Source organism: Aptenodytes forsteri, unplaced genomic scaffold, assembly GCF_000699145.1.
Source record: "Aptenodytes forsteri isolate BGI_AS27 unplaced genomic scaffold, ASM69914v1 Scaffold361, whole genome shotgun sequence".
NCBI lineage: Eukaryota > Metazoa > Chordata > Aves > Sphenisciformes > Spheniscidae > Aptenodytes > Aptenodytes forsteri.
The window spans coordinates 507,467-531,135 of NW_008796212.1; the positions used below are offsets into that span (position 1 = coordinate 507,467).

The window sequence follows — 23,669 nt, forward strand, 5'->3', positions numbered from 1 at the left end:
TTTAGGCTACTGACTTCTTTCTTTCCCTCCCTGCTCTCCTGCACAGGGGGCACAGCCTCATAGAGAAGTAACTGTTTCCTGCAGGAAGAAATTTGTTCTGCGTCCTACACTTTTCCCCGTGGCTCCCCAAGCCTTGCTCTCCTCTTCCTCTCCCCTCCTCCTGCAACCAAGCATTCGCCCGCAAATTAAGCCAAGGAAGCGAAGCCCCCTGATCCCACAAGCTGGTTTCCAGCCCTGTGCTTGGCAAACTCAGGGACTGAGAGATGATTTGTGTGACCCTATTCCCGTTCCCCCCCCTCCCACCACCGCCCCCTCCCTGGGCTTTGCTGCAGGAAGGACACAAGCCTGACACACCGCAGACCGTTTGCTTACTGTGGCAAAGCCCAGGCTTTGCAGACGGGAGCTGGTGATTGACAGGTTAACCCCAGTTCCCCAGGGCTGGTTTCACTGGTCCCACTGTTACGGTCCCAGATTCCCCACATACCATGCCGTTGCAGGTCTCTTTATAGCTTCCCATCCCCTTCGCTGAGCAATGAAGCCATTGTGGAGGGGCTGAGGGCCGGCAGGGCTGGACATCCTCCCCCTCCCCACCTTCGTGCAATATTTTCTCCTAGTCCTTCTTGCTTGTCCCTCTCCCCTCGGTGCCCCCCCCCGGCACTTCACACGTGTCAGGGGCTGGCCCCATGCCTCCCCAAGGAAGGGCAGGTTAATATCTCTGGGCCAAGGCTCTTGCTTGCCACTCTGCATTCAGCCTCCGGCTCCTCCACAGCCATGGACAGGATTTTCTCTGCCTTGCTGCTCTCTTTGCTGCTTCTCCTCCAGAGCTATGGAGTTTGCGGGGCACCTCCGCAGCCGAGAGGTAAGTGGGGAGCTCAGCAGCGGGATACATGGTGTCAGTCCTCTACCTCATTGCCATCAGCCTGCTTCGGGACTGGGAAGGAGATGAAGGAAAAAGAAATACCCAACATCAGTCAGGGGAACAAAGGAGCTTTCTCAAATATTTTCCCAAGGCAGCAAAACCTGGAGATGTGTTTGCTTCTGCCTGTTGCATTGCTTTAAAGAAATAGTAGGAGGTCTGTACAGAGGCACAGCAAAGGTAGCATCAGGTCAGCCCTAGCCCCCCAGCGTAACATCAGCCTCGGGGCTCACTGCTTTTGGTTGAAGGAGGCCCGGGCAGGAGAAGGGCTCTCCTCTACCTTCTCCTCTCCGCAGCTCTGCAGAGGGCTGGTTTTGCTGGGAGCTCAAGGAGGAGCTGGCCAGACCTCGAGCTCTGGTTAACCTCATCGAGCAGGAAGGTCTGAGTCAGGTTGCTGAGGATGGGCCTTTCCTAGGTTTTACTTCATCCGTTCTTGAGCAAAATCCTGCTCTGTTTGTCTTTCCAAGTGGGGTGTAGAGCAGCCAGATGGGCGATGAGCTGCCTGCTCTTTGAGGTTGCGTGCTCTCTAACTCCTAGTCTGCAATTAGTGTCAGCAAGCACCTGGTAGCGAGGAAGCATCTCTCCTCTGCCAAGGGCAGAATGCTGCTAGGGGCTCCAGCCAACGTGGAGAACTCACCGCAGGAGAGGTGGCCAAGGCAAAAATTACTGCTGGGTTTTAAAAATGCTTGAATGATCTTATGATGATGCATAATGCATAGACCTGGGCAGATTGACAGTTGTAAAATAGTCATGACAGTGACTGCAGTCTTAGCTGTTGCTTATGAAGGGGAGTTTTCTGATATACTGACCAGTTGCTCCTTAGTAATTTGGAAAGGGAGAGTTATCTTTGCTGCAGAACCGCTCAGCGCTACTGAGGTCAGGAAACTAAACAGACCAGTCATTCAACTCAGCCCTACCGTGAGCAATCGCTATTTCTAAAATAAATACCTTTTAATTCTGAGCTACTAGGCAGGTTTCCTGTTCTTTTAATGAATATGGCAAAGATGCTCTAAGAGATATTTTCTGCTAAATCAGTGCGTGAAGTTCAGCTATTCCTGAATAACTTCAAGTGTGGACATCTTTAAAAATAGAGGAGGATTTTATTTCTGGTTTAATTCAACTTTAAAATAAACTACGCTGAGTCAAGATGCCACTCAGAGCAAGCGTGCCTGACTGTCACCTCCTAGAGATAACCAAGGCCTGTCCTGCAGACCCTGATGTGTGCACAGTGGCTGTGACCAGACAGGCTGAAATCCCAAAGCTCCCATCTGATATCTCCTCTTTTCTCTTCATTTCCCTGAAATATTCTTCACTCTCATAAAAAGAGGTTAAAAATGTTATTTAGGGCAAAATCACAGAGCTTCCATGCATACTTCAAACCTTCTATTGGATCCAACTGTTCCTAGGGGAAAAAAAAAAAACAACTTTTCTTCCTCGGTTTGTCACTAAAACCAGAGGTGATTCATTAGCTACAGTGGCAAAGGGGAATCTGTGCTTTATTTCTGGAGGAACCGATTGCAAGAATTTGAGCCTTTCTCTATACCTTCATTTCTCACCTGTAAAATGGGCATAACCAACCCCTGTTAAAGGGATTTGCAATACTGTAGATGGACTGCCAACTGAGTTTTTCCTTCCTCTGCAATGAATTATGGCGGTAAAGCGAAAGTCACCCACATGGGAAAAGGTTATATTGCATTTTAGTGGAAACTAGAGCATCTGACAAAGTAACCACTGCCTGCTCCCCTTCTACACACAGTATCTTTCAGAGAGACCTTTCTGGGAGCCAGAAGCAAATTCAGCATTAGTGTCTCTCAGGAAACTAACCTGATTATATTCTTTATGGATATATCGCAGGGTATTTATTTTCATCTGTCTGAAAGACTGAAAACTCCATTAGATTTCACACTGAGGACTAGCTATAATATTTATGTCATAATTTGGAACAAATTTGTTGGCCCAAAAGCTCACATTTAAAAATCTGCCCGCAGAAATCTCCTTTACGATATAACCTATATCGTCCCTCTCTGCGGAAATCAAATATTAACAGAGCACTTGATGCCCCTACAGAGAGAGGCTAAATGATAGAAAAAAATTAAAAGAACAGAATGCTACAGATCTGGTGGGGAAAATGGGACGATTCATTTAGAATATCATAAAAAATATCAGTCCTTTTTATGTTTTGCCACAGTTGAAAATTAGGATGGAAAACAGCATGCAAATGAGAAATTAAAAAAAAAATCACTCAGCTCTCTGCATTGCTAATGCTTCCTGTTTATACCATTTACTTTTTACAGTGGATATTCATGTCTTACTACGGGGTTGTAGAGATTAACTATCAATTATGTGGTTCTACATCTCTTTATTTTATTCTCCCTCACCAGCTCACAGAAATAAAACAGCGCTGGTCTTTGCTGTGTTACAGTATGTCATTATTAGTGCCACTAGCCGAAAGACACGAGACTGGTTCATGCTATGTTGGTTAGTTAATCTGTATCTTGATTCACAACCGAATCTGAACTGCTGAGTTTCATGCCTGCTTCTGGTCATGCATGACAAAGATAAAAGCTCATTAATTAATATCCATGTGGATTGCTTATCCATGTCCGAAATGTGGTAACTCCTTTTGAGACTTTGTTTGATGCAGAAGTGCACGCACAGGCTTCAGTTCACAGCTTTATTCCTCCCTCCATGCTGACATAAGCGAATTAAGTTTCATGTAGACATTAGCAATGGCCTGGGGTTACAAGTGGGTAACCTGCTCCCACAAGCGCAGCGCTGGTATCTCATCAGCTCGCTCCTTCAGAAGTACATGTTATCAACCAGTAACTGTGCTTTTCTTACAGACACTTTCCTATGAAAGGAAAAAGAACATTTAGAACTATTAGGTTAAAGTGGTCTCACTGGGCCTCTCTGAGACAGGCAGAGAAAGGATTGAAGCTTGCAGGTCCTCTAGCCTCAGCTGCTGCTCTAAGAAGACCATCCTCTCCCTCCTAGTATACTTTTCTCTTCTTCTTCTTTTATTTTTCTCCTCCCTCCTTATCTTTTCCAGGCACCCTGTGTAGAACCAAACCCACCGATTTGGTGTTCGTCATTGACAGCTCTCGAAGCGTGCGCCCACACGAGTTTGAGAAAGTCAAAGTCTTCATGTCCCGGGTGATTGAAGGGCTGGACGTGGGCCCCAACTCCACCCGGGTGGGTGTGATCAATTATGCCAGTGCCGTCAAGAACGAGTTCTCCCTCAAGACCTACCAAAACAAAGCGGGGCTCCTGCAAGCAGTGCAGAGGATAGAGCCGCTCTCCACTGGGACTATGACTGGCCTGGCTATCCAGTTTGCCATTAGCCGGGCTTTTAGTGACTCAGAAGGAGCCAGGGTGAGGTCTCCCAATTTTAATAAGGTAAGGAAATTTTCTGTTTCTTGGATGCTCCTTCTTTCATGTGGCTCATCATGGAGTGATTGGAAAAATCAGAAAAGGAGGAAAGGTGACTTTCTCTGTGCTTTGAGTCTGTGGGGACAAGTGGGGGTTAATTGTCAAAGGTGACAAACCCTTGGGAGGTGGAAACCTCCCAACTCTTCTTGAAAACAAAGCTCAACTTTCTTTTGGGCAGAGCTGGCCAAAAGTGGTCACGGTAAATTTAATCCAGCTTCACTAGCTCTCGCCTCTGCCTCGAGTGTCTGTCCTTTGGGACGTGGCTCCCTGCTTCCAATGTTCCTGCGACACCATACCACCATGAGATGATGATCTCAGCCAGGTTTGCTAGGTGTGAACAATGATCATCTTCCCCAAAATATTGTAATAAAGATGCTTCAGAATCCACCATAGTAAAAAGTGAGGCAACCTTCTGAAAGTTTCCTTTGAAATGGCCCCTTTCAGCTGCAGATATAACGCAAAGCGCTGTTTGGGTGTCCTCCACTGCTCTTCCAGTTTTTCAGAGGCTGGCTGATGGCTAAGTTTTCCATTCTGGGTATTCTCTCCAGGTATACAGACTTTACTGACCATTTAGCATTTAAGGCTGTGGTATAAGGTCAGCTTAATTCCACACGTGGTTGCAATGGGCATCGCTGCTACTGACCCATATTCCCTGTCCAGGAAGCTCAGTCTTTAAAAAATTATTCCCCAGATACCTCATTCATTCTCTCTGGATTTGACCATGAATGAAACCAAACCTCAGCCCAGTGACCGTCATCAGGAAAACTCTCTTCTGAGCATGTAGAGAATGTATATTCTTGACAATCGTGAACACACTTCCTAGGCCCTTGTGTCCCATGATAGCTCCACTGGCTTTCTGCTATGAGACTGGACCAGAAAAATAAGCAAAGGCATTGCAAGCAGCTAGAGCTTTCCACCAGCTGGACGAAAGCCCAGCTGTTGAAGTGAGGAAGCCTGGAATTTTTCTCCTGTTTACATTATTTTTGGAACATCAGTCACTTTCCATTTCTCTCACTGCTAGTAATGCTCTAGGGAAGGCAGAGCAGAACATGGAAAAGATTTCCAGGGATGGCAAGTCAAAAATAATACTGAAAAGTGAAAAATAGGCACTGGTAAAGTTCTGCAACCTAAAGGCTCTGCTAGTCTGGAATTCAAAAGATACCCCTAAAAATGAGGCTGTCACCTACAAGGATGATCTAATTAAATACCTTGTGTACCTCCTCACCATGTTGAACTATAAGCAACTTGTAAATATGAATGAATTCAGCCTCATATGGTCTTCTGTTTATAAGCAACTTGTAAATATGAATGAATTCATCCTCATATGGTCTTCCATTGCGGGATTCACAGCAGGGAAAATTCTATGTATCCTTAGCCTAAATCTAGTTTGACACAATAGGAAGAAAACCAAGGGTAATAACAGGAGAAAAATTACACTCCAAGAAACTTTCACTAAGTCTCATTGGCAATCAGCTCCCGAGAGAGAAGCTCATTTGATGAGCCATCATGATCACATCATTACTCAAGCTTAGGAGTCACCTGGTGCAAAATATAATAGCCCAGTTCTCGCAGGGGAACTCCAAGACCTAACTGCAATGTTTTTTATTCAAAAGGAGTAACATTGGTTTGTTTGTCAAATTCTTTGAGGTTCACTGAAAGAAATCATTGCAAAATTGCAAGGCATTATTAATACTACATTGTTTTGGTTTTTTTTTAGTAAAGAGCTTTAAAATCCTTTAGGTGCAAGACTAATTGTTCTCATTATTTTCACTGAACTACTTCAAAGAGATTAAGTGTGGATTCAGCCTTTAGCTCAAATCTGCTATTTTCTGGAGGTTTAAGCAACTGCCTGTTGCTGCCGAGGTGTGTTTTGCTTTTCCCTGCTTTCCCAGCAGCAGTAAGTCTGCCGCAGAGTGGCAGGAGAGGCAGCAGCGATCCATGCTGCCCGCTCCCACCACTCTCAAAAGGCTTTGGAAAGGACTCATTTCTCAGAGAGCTCAGGGCTGCCCAGTTTCTCCACGGATGACTTCACTGAAGAGCTGTTTCAGATATTGCACGGGAAAGAGATGTTTCCTCCAGTGAAACCGCTCCAGGGGAGCTGGTGGGAAGGTGACAGGCAGAGCCCTTCTGCCATCTCAGCCTGGACAGAGCACCCTACGGTGGAAAAACATGAGCAGAGTGGGAAGTGCGGGTCTCCTCTAAGCAGGATCATCCATAGCCACACACAAACAGTGCCCTTCTGTCCAGAAGAAAAAAAGTAACGGGAAATGCTTGGGTTTTTTGGGTATTTTTTAGCACAAAACCAGACAGCTGAACTGAAACAAAAAAAAAAAAGAATTGTCTGGATGATAATATCTATTTCTGCTTTTCATAAATTTTTATTCTGATTGAAGTGCAAAAATTGTTTAATAAGAAAGAAAACACAAAAAAATCCCAACAGTTTGAATGCCAGACCACAGAAACATTTCAGTTGAGTATTGATAGGCAAAAAAAGACATTTACTTCTTACTACTTCCAATACAACCTTGCAAAAAAGCTTATTTCTCATCTCACTCCATTAATTCTTGTTCCAATGTCCAGAACTGCCAGAAGCTCCAAGCAGGAGAGAGGTTCAGATGTGCTTGTCCTGCCTCCTACAGTGTCAGCAGTAGCTGCTCACTGTGTAACAGTAAATGTGGTAGCGATGCAGGAGGGGGTGGATGCTGCTCCTTCCATTGGAGGTGGTCAGCTCTTGCTAGAGGTATGATTATAGCATTTGCTTCTGAGATGTGTCTCGTGATCAGACTTCCATTCAAAGCTGTTAGGCACCTTTAGAGATGGATAAGGGTGCATGAAGGGCACCAGTCAGCGCACAAAGTTCTCTTTCCAAAACCTGGGAGTTGTTGCATGGCTGCACATCAGAAGAAATCACAGACAGTCGTTAATTTGCCATTAAGTGGCCTTTGGGACCTGACAACTCAAGGTAGCTCTTCCCCAGGCTCCATCCCTTCTACTGTCATCAGTCCAGGAGATTTACTTGTAGGGAAAAAGTCAGGGGCACCAAGGTGGCTGAAGCCGTTCTCTTCTCAACATTTGTCCTGTGAGCAAAGGAGGGCGGCAGAGGAACAGCAAAGGGAGTTAAGACTGTTCCATGTATCTGCCATCTTCCACACAAGGAGCTCAGTACTGGAAGAATAATACCAGTGCCCTCCATGGCACCAGTGATCCCACACTGAGCACAACCCTGACACAGCTCCAGCAACACCCACAGAGCCCTCAGACCTCTGAGTTGGGCAGACATCCTCACCCAATAGATGGAGGAAATCAAAAAACAGGAAACCTATGGCCAGTCGTTGCACCTAGAATGGTACCCGGGTTATGAATGAAGGATCCTAAAGGAGGGGTCTGATTTCCAGTCTTGTTGTGTGAAGGCAGCTCCCATTGATTTCACTGGTTTTCTTATTCTTTACCTTTCAAATGGAACAAATAATAGGATCTTTTTAGATCCACTTTCCTCTAGGACCACTACCCAATCCATTCATAACCCTCAGACATCTCACCATATTTCATTATTTTCTCCTGTCTTTATCCAACTCCCCAATATCTATTTTAAGACAAGGTGACCATGTTTAGGTCAGGACTGGGACACAGTCCTGATTTATACAATACTATTATAATACTTTCAGTATTAGTCTCTATTTTTTTCCTTAATACAGCCTGACACCTTACACGCAGCACTGACCATTACTGTAGATTGAAGAGACATTTTCACTGAGCTGCCTATGAAAATGCCTGGATCTTTATCTAACGAATCTCTTCCACGCCATTTAAGTAACCCCTTTCCGTGTGCACTATTTTCCTGCTCTTGTCTACTCTGCAGCTGGGCTGCCAGAAAACTCGCTCAACATGGTCTTGCAATCCTTGCAGTTTCCTGTCATCTCAATACACGTAAGAGCTGCTAATATACCAAACAAGCCTTTAGTTTAAATATCTGAGCACTTCAAAAAAGATCAAATTTATTTAGTGGCAATAGCATGGCTAAAGCATCAATATTTCTGTGGACAGTGGTACAAAGAACTCTAAAGTTGCTTTGTCTGCCTGAAACCTTATTTCCTGGACATCTAAAAGAGCAGAACAATAGTAGGGTCTTTTTAATGATTTATCCTAGGCATTAAAAAAGAAAAAAATAAATCACTACAGGCTTTTACCTCTTTCCTTCCTCTTTGGATCTGGTCAAAGAGACAGAATCACAGAAAGGTTGAGGTTGGAAGGAACCTCTGGAGGTCATATTGACCAACCCCTCCCTGCTCAAGTAGGGCCACCTAGAGCTGGTTGCCCAGGACCATGTCCAGATGGCTTTTGAATACCTCCAAGGTGGGAGACTCTACAAACATTTGCATTCCTTGGTTTCCTGGTTATTGTTCTACTTTTTCCCACGATGCCTTGAAGTCCAGCGAACTTTTCCCTTCTGTGACCCTCATGATGCTCAAGGTGACCCCGTCATCTGCTGGGAGGATGAACAGGTCACACAGTAATTTAGGGAGGTGAAGGTTCCAGAAACATTGGACACGGTCCTTGCTCCTTCCCACAGCAGAAATCCAGCAAGACCTTGTGAAAATCTGTGCTATGATTGTCTACAGTGTGGGACACTGGTCAAAGCATCACAAGATCATTCAGTCTTGCTGTGCTCCGTGCAGCAAATGTCACCCCAGGACAGGGAAAAGCACTATTTGTTTCTGTAGGAGCTCAGAGTAAAGTCTGTTTATACCTTTATCAAAAACTACAGGGGTGCCCAATTACTTTTATCTTTTTTTAGGAGAAACAACAAATAGATTGTCAAATTGCTGAGAAAATCACGGGCTTATTCAACTTTCTGCCCGATTCCCCTTTCAGTGCTGTTACAACATTCACCTTATACACTGCATAATGAGACATAGCTACCTTATTAGCTGCTGGATTGCCTACACATGCCCGTGAATACTCTGCAGTCTTAGTTAACCAAGAATAAATTGTCTCATGAGAACATGGGGATTTTCTATATGACAGAAGTAACGCAAGAAGGATCCAGAAAGTTAAGAATTCACAGGAAAAAGAAATACGGTGGTTAAAATGAGTAAAAGTTTTGACCTTGAAAAGCAAAAGTTTCTGAGTTTCCTTAGGGCAAAACTGGAGATCCTGTTCAGCTATTTGAGACAGCAAAAGCGTTCACCCTTTCTTAATTCTTCTCACATGGCTACCCGCTGAGTCCAGCACAAGCCCTACGCTGCAGAGCAGTGTCAGCCTCTACAGGATGCAGCGGTTGCTCCTTTCCTCCAACTTGTCTCTTGCTCTTTACCAAACAAGGCACATAGCAGGACTCTCAGCTTTTTAAACAAGACAAGGTCATAACACAGAGAATTACAGAGATCCTGTGACTGCAAATAATTTGGAGGTAAGTTTAAAGCAAAAGGATGGTCTTTTTCACGCTGGAACTCATTGCCTCAGGCTGGCAGGGAGGGCAAAGGTCTAGAGGGGGAATCCTAAGAAAAATCACAATTTCCTATTATCAAGATAACTACGTATGATAGCAAGATCACTTCATACTTGTTCTATTTCTTACACTCTTTCTGTAAGCACCTGGTCCTGGCCACAGTCACAGACAGGTTCCCTGGCTGGTTGGTGCTTGGTCTGACTACTGTTACGCTCATTTTAGCCATGGGTTCACTGATTAATTCCTGATGCCTGATCCAGACTCCTTGTACCCAGAAGTTTTGTTTTCTTCAACAGCAGGTCAGAAAGCAACATGAATTTTGAGTGCTCTACAGTAATTTTCACACAGATGTATTATTCAGATCTTTCCCATCAGATCCAGACATGGATGCTGCTACCAGACACCTCCTGAGTCGTATCTGGGGCTCAGGCCTATGTGAAGATGCCACCCTGGATGTGAAGAACCAAAGGAACTGATTAAACTTGGAGAATCACTTTATTTAGACAGAGAAATGCCAGGAGAACATGCAACACCTCCATCCTGTGACAAACACTGAGAGAAAGATATGCAGCTACTGACAGAAACCTGTTCATAGGGTGGTGTTGTTCGCAGAAGCTACTTGATAATACATCTTGTTTCCTGACAGGTTGGCTTTTGATAAGCTCTAATTGGCAGCCCCCATCTCAGAGCTGCTGCGTGTATGCAGAAGCCAGAGCTGCTTAGCCGGCTGCTGAGCGGCTGAGTCGAGGGCTCTCTCTCCTGGCAGAAAGCACGATTGCATGGCTGGCTCTGCTCCTTGGCTTGGCTGCTGGTCCAGAAACAACCCGATTGCTCCTTTCGGTCCATCTTTGATTTTCATATTCATTCCCCTTTACAACACACACTGACATCTGCCACGGGTGACACTTTTCCTTATTTTGGCCGCAAGCAGAAGAGAAATACTTGAATTTATTTATTTATTTTCCCTTGGAAGCAGCCAGTTACAGAATTGTGATGCTACTAGGAATTTTTAATTTTGTAGCCCTTAGGAAGTGCAGATAAACACCTGAACTTACAGACCTGTGCCAGATTGAAAAGCTCTACATTTTTCCTGGTTCACCCATATTTTGTATAGAAGGAAAGCTCTGAACGGGGCAGCAGATTAGTATTGCAGTATTACTCTGGGGCAGATGACTGCAGCATTCAGCCATCCCTCGGCTGAAGGGTGGGCAGAGGGGGAAGGAGCCACTTCATCTGCATGGCCAAGGCCCCTTGGGCGCATGGGACAGGGAACCCCACTCCTGACCTTACCCAAGATGAATTTTCTCCCACCTGAGGATGTAAAACAGCCATCACACTGTCGTAACTGAGCAGCTGGTGGGTCTGATTTTATCTTCAGAAAAATGGAGAGCATATATGGCATGGAGGAGAATAGCAAATACTGCCTTAATGACCAGATGATAGCTCATTCAAACTCACTGTTGCTGCCAGATAGATTTTTTTTTTGCCTTTTTTGTTTGATGTTTCTTTACTTTCTATATTACTGAGGGTATCTGCCTGTGATGTGGAGGTTTTTTCTGCTTAGCAGCTCACCTGCTCCTGCTGATTATATTTCTCCATACTGCATCATATCCCAATCATTTGCTTTGGAGTTGACAGTGGTGTCACAATAAAACAGTCGTAAGGAAAAGTGGCAGGAGCAGATGAATCAGCAAAGAACAAAAATGAAGGTTTTGTGAAAATGTCACTTGTCAGAAGAAAAATAAAGAGGAAAACGGACAATCTAGCAACAGGAGCAGGACTCTTGGAGGTTTTCAACTGGTTCAGGGCTCCATCTAATCCAGGGTGAAATCCAGTTCCCACTTAAACCAGCTGTCAATTTAATGCTGATGTTAGGAGGGGTAGGATTTCACCTCTGCTATTTATTGTGGAACAAGGAATCAGAAATCATGGCAGACACTGACACACTTTGTGACCTTAGGCAGATCTCTTCCCCTCCCTCTGCTTCAGCTTTTCCATCTATAAAATGGGGAAAAGTCTTCATCTCATGATGTTTTCTTTACATTTCCTGAGATTCTTTAAAGTTCCATACTGAGTCAGAGTTGTCCTTAGTGTCAGCTGGGGGTTCATGAAGATTGAGTTTGGCTTGAGCATTAGTTTGCATATGAAGAACATAACCTTTACTTTGGTTTCCTTAGGGGCGAGATGTACCAGTTGTCCCTTAATTAATCAGTCAGGTCCGTGACAGTTTAACCTTTCCAGTGCAGAAAGAAACAAACCCTACATAAAAAGAATGGCTTGTGTGATCTCAGGGAGAATGGGAAGAGGGGGAGGAGGGGGTGGCACTTCCTTGTTCTTTAATTTTAGAAATGTGAAATCTTCTTTACTAACCCAGCCTGTTCCACAAGCAATAGTGATATTAACGCCCATTCAAACATACACCTTGCCTCTGCCCTCCTCTGCATAGGTGGCGATTGTTGTGACCGACGGACGTCCCCAGGATGGAGTGCAGGATGTGTCAGCAAGGGCCAGAGCAGCTGGCATAGAGATCTTTGCCATCGGGGTTGGCCGGGTGGACATGCACACGCTGCGGCAAATTGCTAGTGAGCCCCTGGATGATCATGTGGACTATGTGGAGAGCTACAGTGTTATAGAGAAGCTGACCCACAAGTTTCAAGAAGCTTTCTGTGGTAAGTCCTTGCCGCAACCCCGGGTTCCTAGCCAAGAGGTACAAGTGGCTGCCAGTAAGCTTTCCACATGGAAGTTGTATGTGCGATCATCCTTCATCCATCTGCTCCCTTGTTCCAAGGACGTGGGTCTGCAGGAGCATGAAGCAGTATGGAACAGATGCTCTTCGAAGTTGCCTTTCAAGAATTTCAGGTTTTGCTTAGGGAATTTCAGGTTTTAGTTAGAGAAGTCTCCAGACTTCATTGGCATGGAATAGTTTGTAAACATGACCCACGTACTCCTTGAGGCATTGAAAAAGAACCTGGAAAACATGGTCTTTATATAGCTAAAATCATTGTCCTTATGTTTAAGCCTATCTGGGCAGTTCTGAGAATCTGGCTTGTAATTTGCCCCACCAGTATTGCCTTCCAAATTCCCAGCTGAGCAAGGGATGGTTTCACTTCCCTGCTAGAGGCTGAACCACCTTTGCCTGACTATGCTGTTGTTTTTGCAAGCCTTGTGAGGCAGGAAACTATCCTGGCTGGTGCAGTGTCTGATGCCTTTCTGCATAGCATATAAAAAGAGCCTGACTATCCTACAAGCACATATTCACTCCTACATGAACCGGTGAATGGAGTGAGAAAGCTTTATTACTTTCAAAGGTACCCACAAGACTGTAGGAGGTGGTCTATAAATATCCATTTTATGTCTTAGCAAGAGAGGCCTGAGGGTTTCGCACGCCCATCCTGCTGAAGCACAGACGTGTGGCAACACTTTTTAAAAGGTGCAATACACCACAGTGCCTATGGCAAGGTATTGCAAACACATACACGCAGATGGACCTGTAAAACTCTCCAAGACCAATCTCTTCAAAAGGTGTAAAATTTCATGATTCAACTTTCAGGCTGAAAATGATGGGGGTGAGCAGCTTTTCATCAAGGAAAATTTCTTCCTTTGTAGGAAGGAGGAAAATTTTGAATATAAAGTGAGTCATGTATTATAATCAGGTGTCACTGCACCAGAAGCTCATGAAAGAGGGGAACAAATACTACATGCTAAAGGGGGGATAGAGACAAAATTTGAGAAGGTGGAATCCAGGCCATTAATATTTGTGGGAGTTTGTGTTGGCTGCCCTGGAGTCAGGAGTCAGCCAGAGACGGAGAGGCCTGACAATGTGTTTTGAAGTTCTGGCACTGAAGTTTTTGAAGTTGGTGTCATTCAAAAAGACAAAGAGAAAAAAAAATTTTCTGTGCCTTGCTTTTCAAATTTGTAACATGCAGATGACAAAGTTCTCCCCATGGTAAAATCCCTCGGAGATGCATCCGAGGGAAGCACTGTGCTAGGGATTATTATAGCTAACAGAGAATAGCACCATATTAACTGCCAAGTGGGTTGTTATCGTGCTATGCAAGCAGCTGCACAAAACCGTCCTTGGAGATGTACCCAAACACCACCTGCTATTGCAAAGCACGGTTTGTGGGTACTGACAGCAGGAAGAACTGTGCAGCACTGTCCAAGCTGTTTCCCATAATGCTCAACAAACACATGGGAAAAAGGGAGACCCTTGGCGATCCAGCCACTGGTTAGACTAATAAGATCTCTGTAGGCTTCAGAGGACTCAACCTGAGAGCCCAGTGTTACAGCCATCTGCGTGGTTAGTAATATTCCTAATTATATGAGCTACACATCTACTGGAAAGGTCTACCAGTGCTGGCACAATGTGCATACATGTGAATTGGGAAGGCCAGAAAAAGTACAAAATACATGCAGAGCAGAACACAAATAACTTGAAATAATGAATAGAAGCCCCTTAACTTTGAAAGACTTGGCGCCACCTCCCATCATTATGATAGAACCAGAAACTCTCAGTTTTCTGCACGGATTTCCCTCATATTTGTAAATGAATTCCTTCACCCAGATCTGTTTACTTTTGAGTGTGTTTTCAATCATCATTGCTGTATCTGTGACAGCGTTGTCAGTCACTGGACGCTGCTGGCTCAGACAGCTGCAATGCAGCTTCTGTTTGCTCAGCATCTCAGGAGTCAGATCCAGGTTAAGATCAGCAGGCAGAAACGTTTGTAGAGAGCGAATCTGAAAGCTGCACATGTGAGAGTAGCTCTGAAGGGAATTCCAAGTATGTTTGGACATGAATCCCACCCAGGAAAGAAAACTGTATATGGGGCTGAACTCACTAATCATAATTGTACTACATAGCTGGAAAAAATGGGTACTGGCCAGTCCAGGTGGTAGGTTGGAAACCAAATCTCAACCAGTAGCTTTGGAGAGTGAAGTATATTGTGATATGCTCAACAGACAGATGGTTTTTGCCCTCAGTATGGAGATTATTTCTAGTCCTGGCTGTGCGTTAGAGTCAGGAGACTTGTGAAAATTTCTCCTTTCCTCTTGTATCTCAGTCACTATCCAAGAGTAACGACCTCTGCTGCCTTGTCTTGCTGCAGACAGGTTTAGTTATCGCTGAGCATATGGGACAAATATCATGCTTTGTGGATGGGCCATGTAGGCTCTGGGTTGAGAAGCCTTGGCACGGTCTCTGATTTTAATCTGCACCTTTGCTTGCAGTGGTGTCAGACCTGTGTGCCACTGGAGACCATGACTGTGAGCAGATCTGTATCAGCACCCCAGGAGCATACAAGTGTGCTTGTAAAGAGGGTTTCACGCTGAACAACGATGGGAAGACCTGCAGCGGTATGTAATGATTTTCATTTGCACTGAGCCGAGCTGTGATCTGCAGTGGTATGGTGGGGACAGGATTGGGACAGGGCAGACGTGTTCTGTTCAGAAAAGGCAGAAAAGGAAACCATGCACTTATAACCAAGAATTATTTTGAAAACATTCGTTTGAAAACAACTCACTGTTGTTGAGTTTTGATTGATTAAACCTATTTCATTAGCGATAAAATGACACTAGGGTTATATTTTCCTACATAATTAATTGGGGTCTTAGTTGCTATCTTCTTTTCCCCTCTTTTCATATTTTGCTTCAGCTTGCAGTGGTGGGTCAGGATCTGCTCTGGATCTCGTTTTCCTGATTGATGGCTCCAAGAGTGTGCGGCCTGAGAACTTTGAGCTGGTAAAGAAATTCATCAACCAAATTGTGGACTCGCTGGAGGTGTCAGACAAACAGGCCCAAGTTGGCCTGGTTCAGTACTCCAGTTCTGTCAGACAGGAGTTTCCACTGGGGCAGTTCAAGAACAAGAAGGACATCAAAGCAGCAGTCAAGAAAATGGCCTACATGGAGAAAGGAACGATGACAGGCCAGGCTCTGAAGTACCTCATTGACAGTTCCTTTTCCATCATCAATGGAGCTAGGCCTGGGGTCCCCAAGGTGGGCATAGTCTTCACTGATGGACGGTCACAAGATTACATCACTGATGCTGCTAAGAAAGCCAAAGACTTAGGTAGGTCTCCTGAATTCTCAGTGGCTTGTTTCTCCCTTGGACCAGGTACTGCATTTGGTATCAACCTATGTATGAGTCTTTCCCTGGAGATGTCTCTTACTTAGGATAGAAACAGGTTACTATAAAGTGATTTTGTCAAGATATTGCCTGACTATCCTTGCACGATCATAAAGAACTTGGAGCAACTCTGGCTGGGGTTCAGACAAATCTTGGTTTGCCAGTAGCTGGTTTTTGTTCCCACAGCCCCTCTGTGTCCTTAATCTAAGTCTGCTGGAGGTCTCTCTACTGGGTAGGGTGGAGTTTCACACATTTGGTATGGGATGCATGTTGGTCTAGCATGCTTCACACAAATGTGAAGGAAATCGCAGGGAGAAGCTGAGGATTTGTCTGATGTTGGTAATGAAAGTCAGGTCAGCACCAGTGGCACTCACAGTGAGGCAAAGACGACCATCAGAGAGCGCCTTGGGGAATAACGGGAGTTGTAGGGCCAAGTGTGGCTTGGCTGTATCAGCCTTAAGGCCTGGAAAAGAAAAAGAAGAAACAAAACAATAAACAAAGCAGAAACACAGATTAAGAGAGTTACTGTGGACTCCCTGTCCAAGTCCCAGACACACCCAGACACACTAATAAGTAACTTTCTTCAGCTTCTACTGGAATATTAAAAGTGCACAGTAGCTACATATTGATATATCTATATGTCTGAACACTGTGAAGTATAAATACCTTGAGATCTGCCCCTTTGCTGACCTGCTGAACAAGTTCCCAGTCTCCTGACATCTCTATGTTAAATGGATGCAGCCCATGTGAATACGCTCATGTATTACTAAATCCTTTACTTCCTTTGAACTCGACCACTAGATGGGACTAAGGGCTAGCACATAGTAATAAAGGTCAGGTACCAGCTCATGAAAAGCTGATGTTTACAAAGCAAGTTGACACGTTATGTGGATGTTCAGCTCTTATAAAACAAAAGGTCTTTATAAACAGTATCTATAGAATTTATTCCTCTGTGATGATAAAACTCTATGCCTTGTTTCTTCCTCCTCTCTTGTCCTACGCAGAAATCTCCAACATCTGCTCATAAGTGATTTCAGTGGGATAAATAACAAGATGCTTATAACTAGACTCCAAACATGTTCCTTGAGTTGAACTTTGAAAAAAAATAATATTGGATACATCCAGAGGTAGAAAGACAAGGCAAAAAGGGGAGGAGGGGAAAGCATTACCAGTGTCTAGACATGGACAAGTAGAGACAAATACTTCGCAACAGGGGTTAACTAGTGTCACCATTAAAGTCAATGGGAAAACTGCAGTTCAGTTCAATAGAAACAGGTTTAAGCCAGAGGTGGCAAATCAATCTCTTGGCAGTGAAGCATGGCACCTGGACATGTTCTTAACTCACGCTGTGGGTTGCTCGTGGCAGACTATATGAGTTGCAATTTTAGAAAGAGATTCAGCTACAATTTTGCTGAACCACAGGTCTCCATTGCACAGGGGACTTTGCCACTACATAGGCTGATTTATGGTGGCTGCAGGCTATTTTGAAAACTTCCACTGTTTCCTTTGGCTGTATTATCGCTTCCCTATTAGTTGGATGCATGATCCTGTCAAGGTGTTATGATCATCTGTCCTTTCTTGTATCTCCAAAACATTGTTCTTGTGGTGATAGTGGTCATTGTCTGGATAATTCTAGTAAGTCTTTGCCTGCAAAAAATATTTTGGAACCCTGGTTGACCTGGTTGAAATAAATCTATAATAGTAGAAGGTAAAGGGTTTAATTTCCCAGTTAACATCTGCAGAGCTGTGTGGAGACTGTGGGTCCAGAAGGTGAGCAAGGATGTACAAACTGACAGGGGGCTGGTACCAGAGCAGCAAGATGCTCCGCGGCTATCCAACTGACAGCCTCCCATTGCTTGCAGGCTTTAGGATGTTTGCTGTGGGAGTTGGCAACGCAGTTGAGGATGAGCTGAGGGAAATTGCTTCAGAACCAGTAGCCGAGCACTACTTCTACACGGCTGACTTCAGAACCATCAGCAAGATCGGGAAAAAGCTGCAAATGAAAATCTGCATTGGTAAGAGTGGGGGATTGGGGAGAGGAGGGATTTAGTCACAGAATTTGAAGGCTGGAAGCAGAAGGACAAAAATGCCCCTTCAAATGGTTGTTACAAACAGCTCTCTGTTCTCACTGTATCGAGTTTGAAGGGTACTTGGGAGGATCATGAGACATCAACATTTTGGGTGGTTACCTGAATCACAGCCACCCTTACACCTCATCCATCTCCCCCTCTCACAAACTGCCTTCTCCTTCCCTTTTCCTCCAGCCTTCTCCCCTTCTCTCCCTGCCTCTTCAGTAACAATGAATTCATGCAGTACCAGGTCCTGAGAATAGCCAAAAGTGACATAAGGAAAGAAGAGTTGCTCTTAAAAGAGAAACTAAGGGTTGATTTATTTGGCTTAATATGAAGATCATCACAAAATTGGACATCTGAGTTGAAGCTCGCTAACCACTGGCTGCTCCTACAGTCAAACAGGCACCACAAGGGTGACGCATTTCAAGTTAATTAAGCATCTAGTATCTTCCACATGACTCATAGGTGTCTAAATTTGGGCAACATGAATGCTAAGTTGCCCAGGTTTGGATCACCTAGTGAAGCAAAGGCTGAGAGGACTGACTGGGACACAGGCATGACAAGAGGAGGTAAAGAATAACATAAAAGTTAAAGAATGTTGACCTGTAAATAACCTGAGTCTAAAAACTATTTAAAAAAAAAGAACTACCACGGTTATTTTGGATTCTTATTTTGAAGGAATCATATGCCTCCTATGAAATACTGGCCCTCTGCAGTGCATCTGCTTGATCAGGCAGATCACAGTGAATCCCAAACACTCAGGCTTCATTTAAGACATTGAATACCTTGCAGCACTTCTGAGAGCTACACTGCCAGGCTCATCAGGAACCTGGCACTCTCTTGTCGAGTCCAGGTGCTCAGGCTCCTTTATCCTGCTAGGCAAGGGTTTCCTTCTAGTTCCCAGCAAGATACATTGCACGCAGCTCTGATGGGGCTCATTTAGTTCCCAAGAGAGCTCTGCCTAGCTCGGCTCTACTTCCCATGAGTGTGTAGAGCTGTTCTTGAGTGCCCCATAGCCCCACGCAATGCAGAGACCTCCACTGCTCTCCTGGCATGCGGAGACGCTCTACAGCATCAACTGGATGAAATAATACACATTGCCAAATGTCAATCTCATTTTTCCCTCTCTTTGCAATTTCTATCATTGTTATTTGTGCCAAAACCAAGAGATATCCATGTAAATATTAGTGGGTTAGCAGTAGGTGACTCATCTGTTTTTCTCCCTGAGTGTATAATAGAGAGAAAAAGTACTCGGGAAGTTAGAGGCCTTGCCTCAGGAAAATCAGATTTGGTTCCTTGCTTTACTACAGATGTCCTGGGTCATGCTGGGCAAGTGTCCTGTTTACCAGATTCTTAAAGATGGGACCTTCCTTTCCTCCCGGAGAAGTCTGGGAGGGACAACACTCTCCAGGGTCCTGTGACTGCAGAGCCTGGTAGCCAGGCTTGCAAGATAGAGACTCACTTTGACATGGCTGCTTTACAAAGTAGGAGTCGATTCAAGAACAAGTTGATGGGACCCATATGAAAACCCCCAACATATTGTATTTAAATATCTTTCGAGAAAGCAAATACATTTAGACTTCAGCATTCAAAAAAAGTAAAAATAAATTTCAGAAAAAGTACTTGTTTCCAAAAAAATCACCTAACAATTGAGTATAAAAAAAAAAAAGGAAAGGAAATATTTGTATTTGTTTGATTTCCAGTGCCAGCTTGTATTTATCAACAGATGGCTAGAAATCTTCTCTTAATACCCAGCTTTAGTTTACTCATGACTGGTTTAATCTTGTTGCGGTTTTGTGCAAGTGATGTCCTTTCCCTTAAAAAGTCCTTCTCCTATTTACTCCTTCTGTTTGCCAGGCAGTTGAGCTGACTCAGTGTGGTCTTGTAAACATCTCCTTTCTTTTCCAAGTCATCTCAGTACCCTTTTTTGCTCCTATTCCAGTTTAAGCTAATTTTTCTTGAAGAACATATGTAAATTATTTACATAGATTAGCAAACTGATTAATGCACATTCCTCCGCCTGCTCAAGAAATGGAGTGCTGAAGCAAAGCTCAAACAAGTTTTGACTCTCAGATGGTAAACAGTGCCTCCAAAGTCTTATTTCACAAAAGTTTATGAGCAGCAAAGAGTATGGCCCCCATGGTGATGCTATTGGGAAGAAAAGTAGCAGACAGATTGTTTTGAGCACCGTATTTGGTCAGATTCAAATTTTGGGGGCAAACTTTAAGCATCAGTAGTAGAGCTCAGTGGGTTTTCAGGAAACTTGGAAATCCAAGAAAGACATTTTTTGCACAGAGCCTGGCCTATAGAACAAGAATATGTGAAGTTCTCTTGTCATCTGAGGTTAAAGCCAGAAGTGATCAGTCAGATAATTAGGAAGAATGATATTTTGATTTCCTTCATGTTTGTGATAAAGAAAATAAGAATTACTTTGTTTCACTTGTCTCAGTGATTTTGATTTAATCCTTTTTTGTGCCACTTAACCCATCTTTTTGATACTTTGATCCACAGAGGAAGATCCATGTGAATGTAAATCTATTGTGAAGTTTCAGACCAAAGTAGAAGACCTCATAAATTCATTGCAGCGGAAATATATCCTTCGGAAGCTGTCTTTGTTCAGAACTCAGTGGCTTGGGTTGTGCTTTCTGGAGGGGCCAGTGGGGAAAGTCTACACGTGGGGGAAGGAGGCTGGGTAGGTGTTCAGGAAGCTGGGAAACAAGACACTTGGGTTATAAATGTGTATAACAAGAAGAGTCCCTGCACCAGAGTGCACAGCTACTGGTCTGACACAGAATAAGTAGAACAGAAACAACAGAGCCAAAGTAGAATATGTCAAACCATTGCAAGACAGCAATGAGCTGTAGGCACCAAGACCTAGGTCAGTTTTTAGAAAGATGCCTAAATGCTGCCAGCGTGACTACTGTGGAAGCATGGGTCATGCATGGGATGATGCTGCTACTTCTGCAAGCTGCAGGTCCTGTTAAGCAGGCCAGAATGCGAGGGCTGAGAGCAGAGGTGGCTAGCACTGGACTGTGAGCAGACGAAACCACTGGTGCACACATGCAGCTGATTCACTCAGTCTTTAAAGCTCCATGGACAGGATTCTTTTTATCTGATGGTAAATGTCTGCAATGCAAACATCTGAGTTGGCTGCCTGAGTTCCTCCACAACACTGGAGGGAAAGAGGGTCTTCTCCAGAAAACCACCTCTGACTGTATAGTTGGTGGTCTGCATAAAGTCAGATGGATAGGTCCAATAGTCAGAGGGATAGGTCCAATTTCTCCCAGCTGTCTAAACCTCAGTTGTGAGAGACTGACTCTCGTGTAACTGCTCGCTGCAAACATCTCCAGTGAGGAGGGTTGGATCCCATCTGAACTGAGTTTGTGGGACTGCATTCTGCCATGCTGGGTCCTGTCATATTGCACAAAGACCATGAATAAGTGATTGAAAGAGGAACAAGAAAAAGAAAAAAGTTGTGAATAAGATTCAAACGTCTCATGGGGAGAGAATTAGTGAAACCTTGGGGGGGCTCACACAGGGCTAGGGAGATTTTTCATTACTGAGAATAAGGAGAGAATATAATTTTAAAACTAATGTTCTAATTTATTCACACATTTCAGTGCTTTACTATGTCAGTTGCACAGTATATTTTCTACTCTTTAACTCAAATTGAGTGAAATCCAGGACTTAGGTTATGCAAAAGGTCAGAGTAAATCAGTAGTTCTCACCCAGTGGGTTGCCGCTCCCAGGCACATCATGAAAAGCAATTAGTGAAAAGAGCAGAAAATTGCACCACACTGTATAACTCTAAGAAAAGCACTTGCTCCACTCTTCATGCAACCCATACTGTTCAAGGTCAGGAATTCTCTGTCAACCACTCAAAACACACTCCAGTCGTTCTCACATTTTTTACTCTTCCTTTTATAGTAAATTTATAGGTGCATGTGAGTGCGTGTGCATGCATGAACATTTTCTACCTTCAATAAAAGTTCATCAACCTGAACAGTTCTGGAAATGCCAGAGTAGGTGATGACAGCATTCCTCTGCTACCTGCTCCCAGCAAGGTAGCTCCATTCATTATTGGTTCTGCAAGCCAGGGGAGGACTTGAACGATGAATCACTAATGTGCACTGTCATTTTTTCCCCTTAACTCTTGCTCACTGGAAGCTGTGGCAAAAAGGATCGAAGCCCTGGAGAACAAGATCATCTAAGATCCCAAAACAATATTATTTCCTTCCTTCCTAATATAACAAAACTAGAACTCCTTCACTTATAAAGGAGGGCAGCTCAGCCACAGTGCTATGGCCAGCTTGTATTTTTTTAAAGAGTCTAGTCTACCTGCATTTGTTTAAAAAGGGAAGAAGTATAACAGTAGAGCAGACATTGTATAACGGTCAGAGCACTGTGCGTGACTGAGAGCTAGACCATGCTAATATTTGTTGCATCGTATAGAGTGCATATATTAAAAAAACTGGAAAGATTTGTTTTTGATTTAAAGCTTAATATATATATGTGTGTTAATGAGTACTTGATTACGAGTTCTGTGAATCCTCGCTGTGTTCTTCTGCATCTTTTGTTTCTATGCATGAGATAATTTAATTTAAAAGTCAAAGTGACTTAAAATCAACTCAGATGCTGAGTGTAAAATGTCAAAGCCGCTGATCAGCTTATTATTGTAAGCATGACGCATTTGTCAGTAAGTAGGTGAAATACAGTAATGATCTCTGAGTGTGCGCTGCAGACAAGATAGGATAGGATGCTGCTGCTAGTTGGGTTTATCTATAGCTGCTGTACAATATAAAAAGAAAAAAAGCTCAGCTTTCCTAGCCAGTGAATGCTCTCACAATGTCTCAGTGAACTAGCACCTGAGCTAGACCTGTTCTGGGTAAGTCCTGATAATGTGCAATGAGCCAGCGGCCGTGGCTCTGTATAACGCAAGGCAGTACTGTTAACACCAACCCCAGCAGATGTGCCCCTGTTCCTCAGCTCTCCGGTCTCCACATCCCCAACTGGAGCTACAAAACGTCATTAGCACCTAAAACACAGGGAACTGCTGCTGGAGCTGCTGCCGATGGAAGCGGTGCCTTCATCACTGCAGTGACCGGAGGCTCACTAGCTCCTTCCTTATCCCACATCTTTAAGCACCTTCAAAGCCAGTAAGTTCATCTCAACACCTTTCAGACTCTTCTTCTGTTCCTGGATTCCTGGCACTGGCAAGACAAAAAAGCAACGTGGGCTGGAAGCATCTAATGCTGCCTGTCTCCTACAGCTGTAGTCTGGCTAGGCCATGGAGTGAAGAGGCCATGTTTATTCATGGCACAATGGTGCACCATTGAATGTGAGCACAAGGGGGTGGGTTTGGAGAGGTTTTTATTTTTATTTTTTGTATTAAAATATTTATACTTGAGACTATGTGAAAAGCTTTTCAGAATAACTTGGCCTGTTCAGAAATGTCACCACAGCAGATGTGTTTTAGGTGAATATTAAAAGTTTGCTGAAAATTTTAAAAGCGAATTTAACTTATTTCTTTGTGTAAGCTTTGAAGTAGTTGCCTGACAACACCACCTCTAGTGTTGTTAGTGAGTAGGAAAGCCTCCACCTCATGTCACAACCTTCTATTTCAATGGAAGAGAAGAAACAGTTCCACAGAGAAACTGAGACCCTTCTCTCAAAATAAAAAGC

General features: G+C 44.0%; 1 protein-coding gene across 1 annotated transcript; it reads left to right on the plus strand.

Annotated features, from left to right (window-relative positions):
* The first annotated feature begins 771 nt into the window (after nt 1-771).
* MATN1 (matrilin 1, cartilage matrix protein) lies at nt 772-22,450 on the plus strand. Its single transcript, XM_009288306.1, has 8 exons — nt 772-859; nt 3,966-4,312; nt 12,241-12,463; nt 15,021-15,146; nt 15,445-15,858; nt 17,778-17,930; nt 20,499-20,579; nt 22,149-22,450. The coding sequence occupies exons 1-8, from the start codon at nt 772-774 to the stop codon at nt 22,196-22,198; spliced, it is 1,482 nt and encodes a 493-aa protein (XP_009286581.1). The 3' UTR covers nt 22,199-22,450.
* The last annotated feature ends 1,219 nt before the right edge of the window (nt 22,451-23,669 follow it).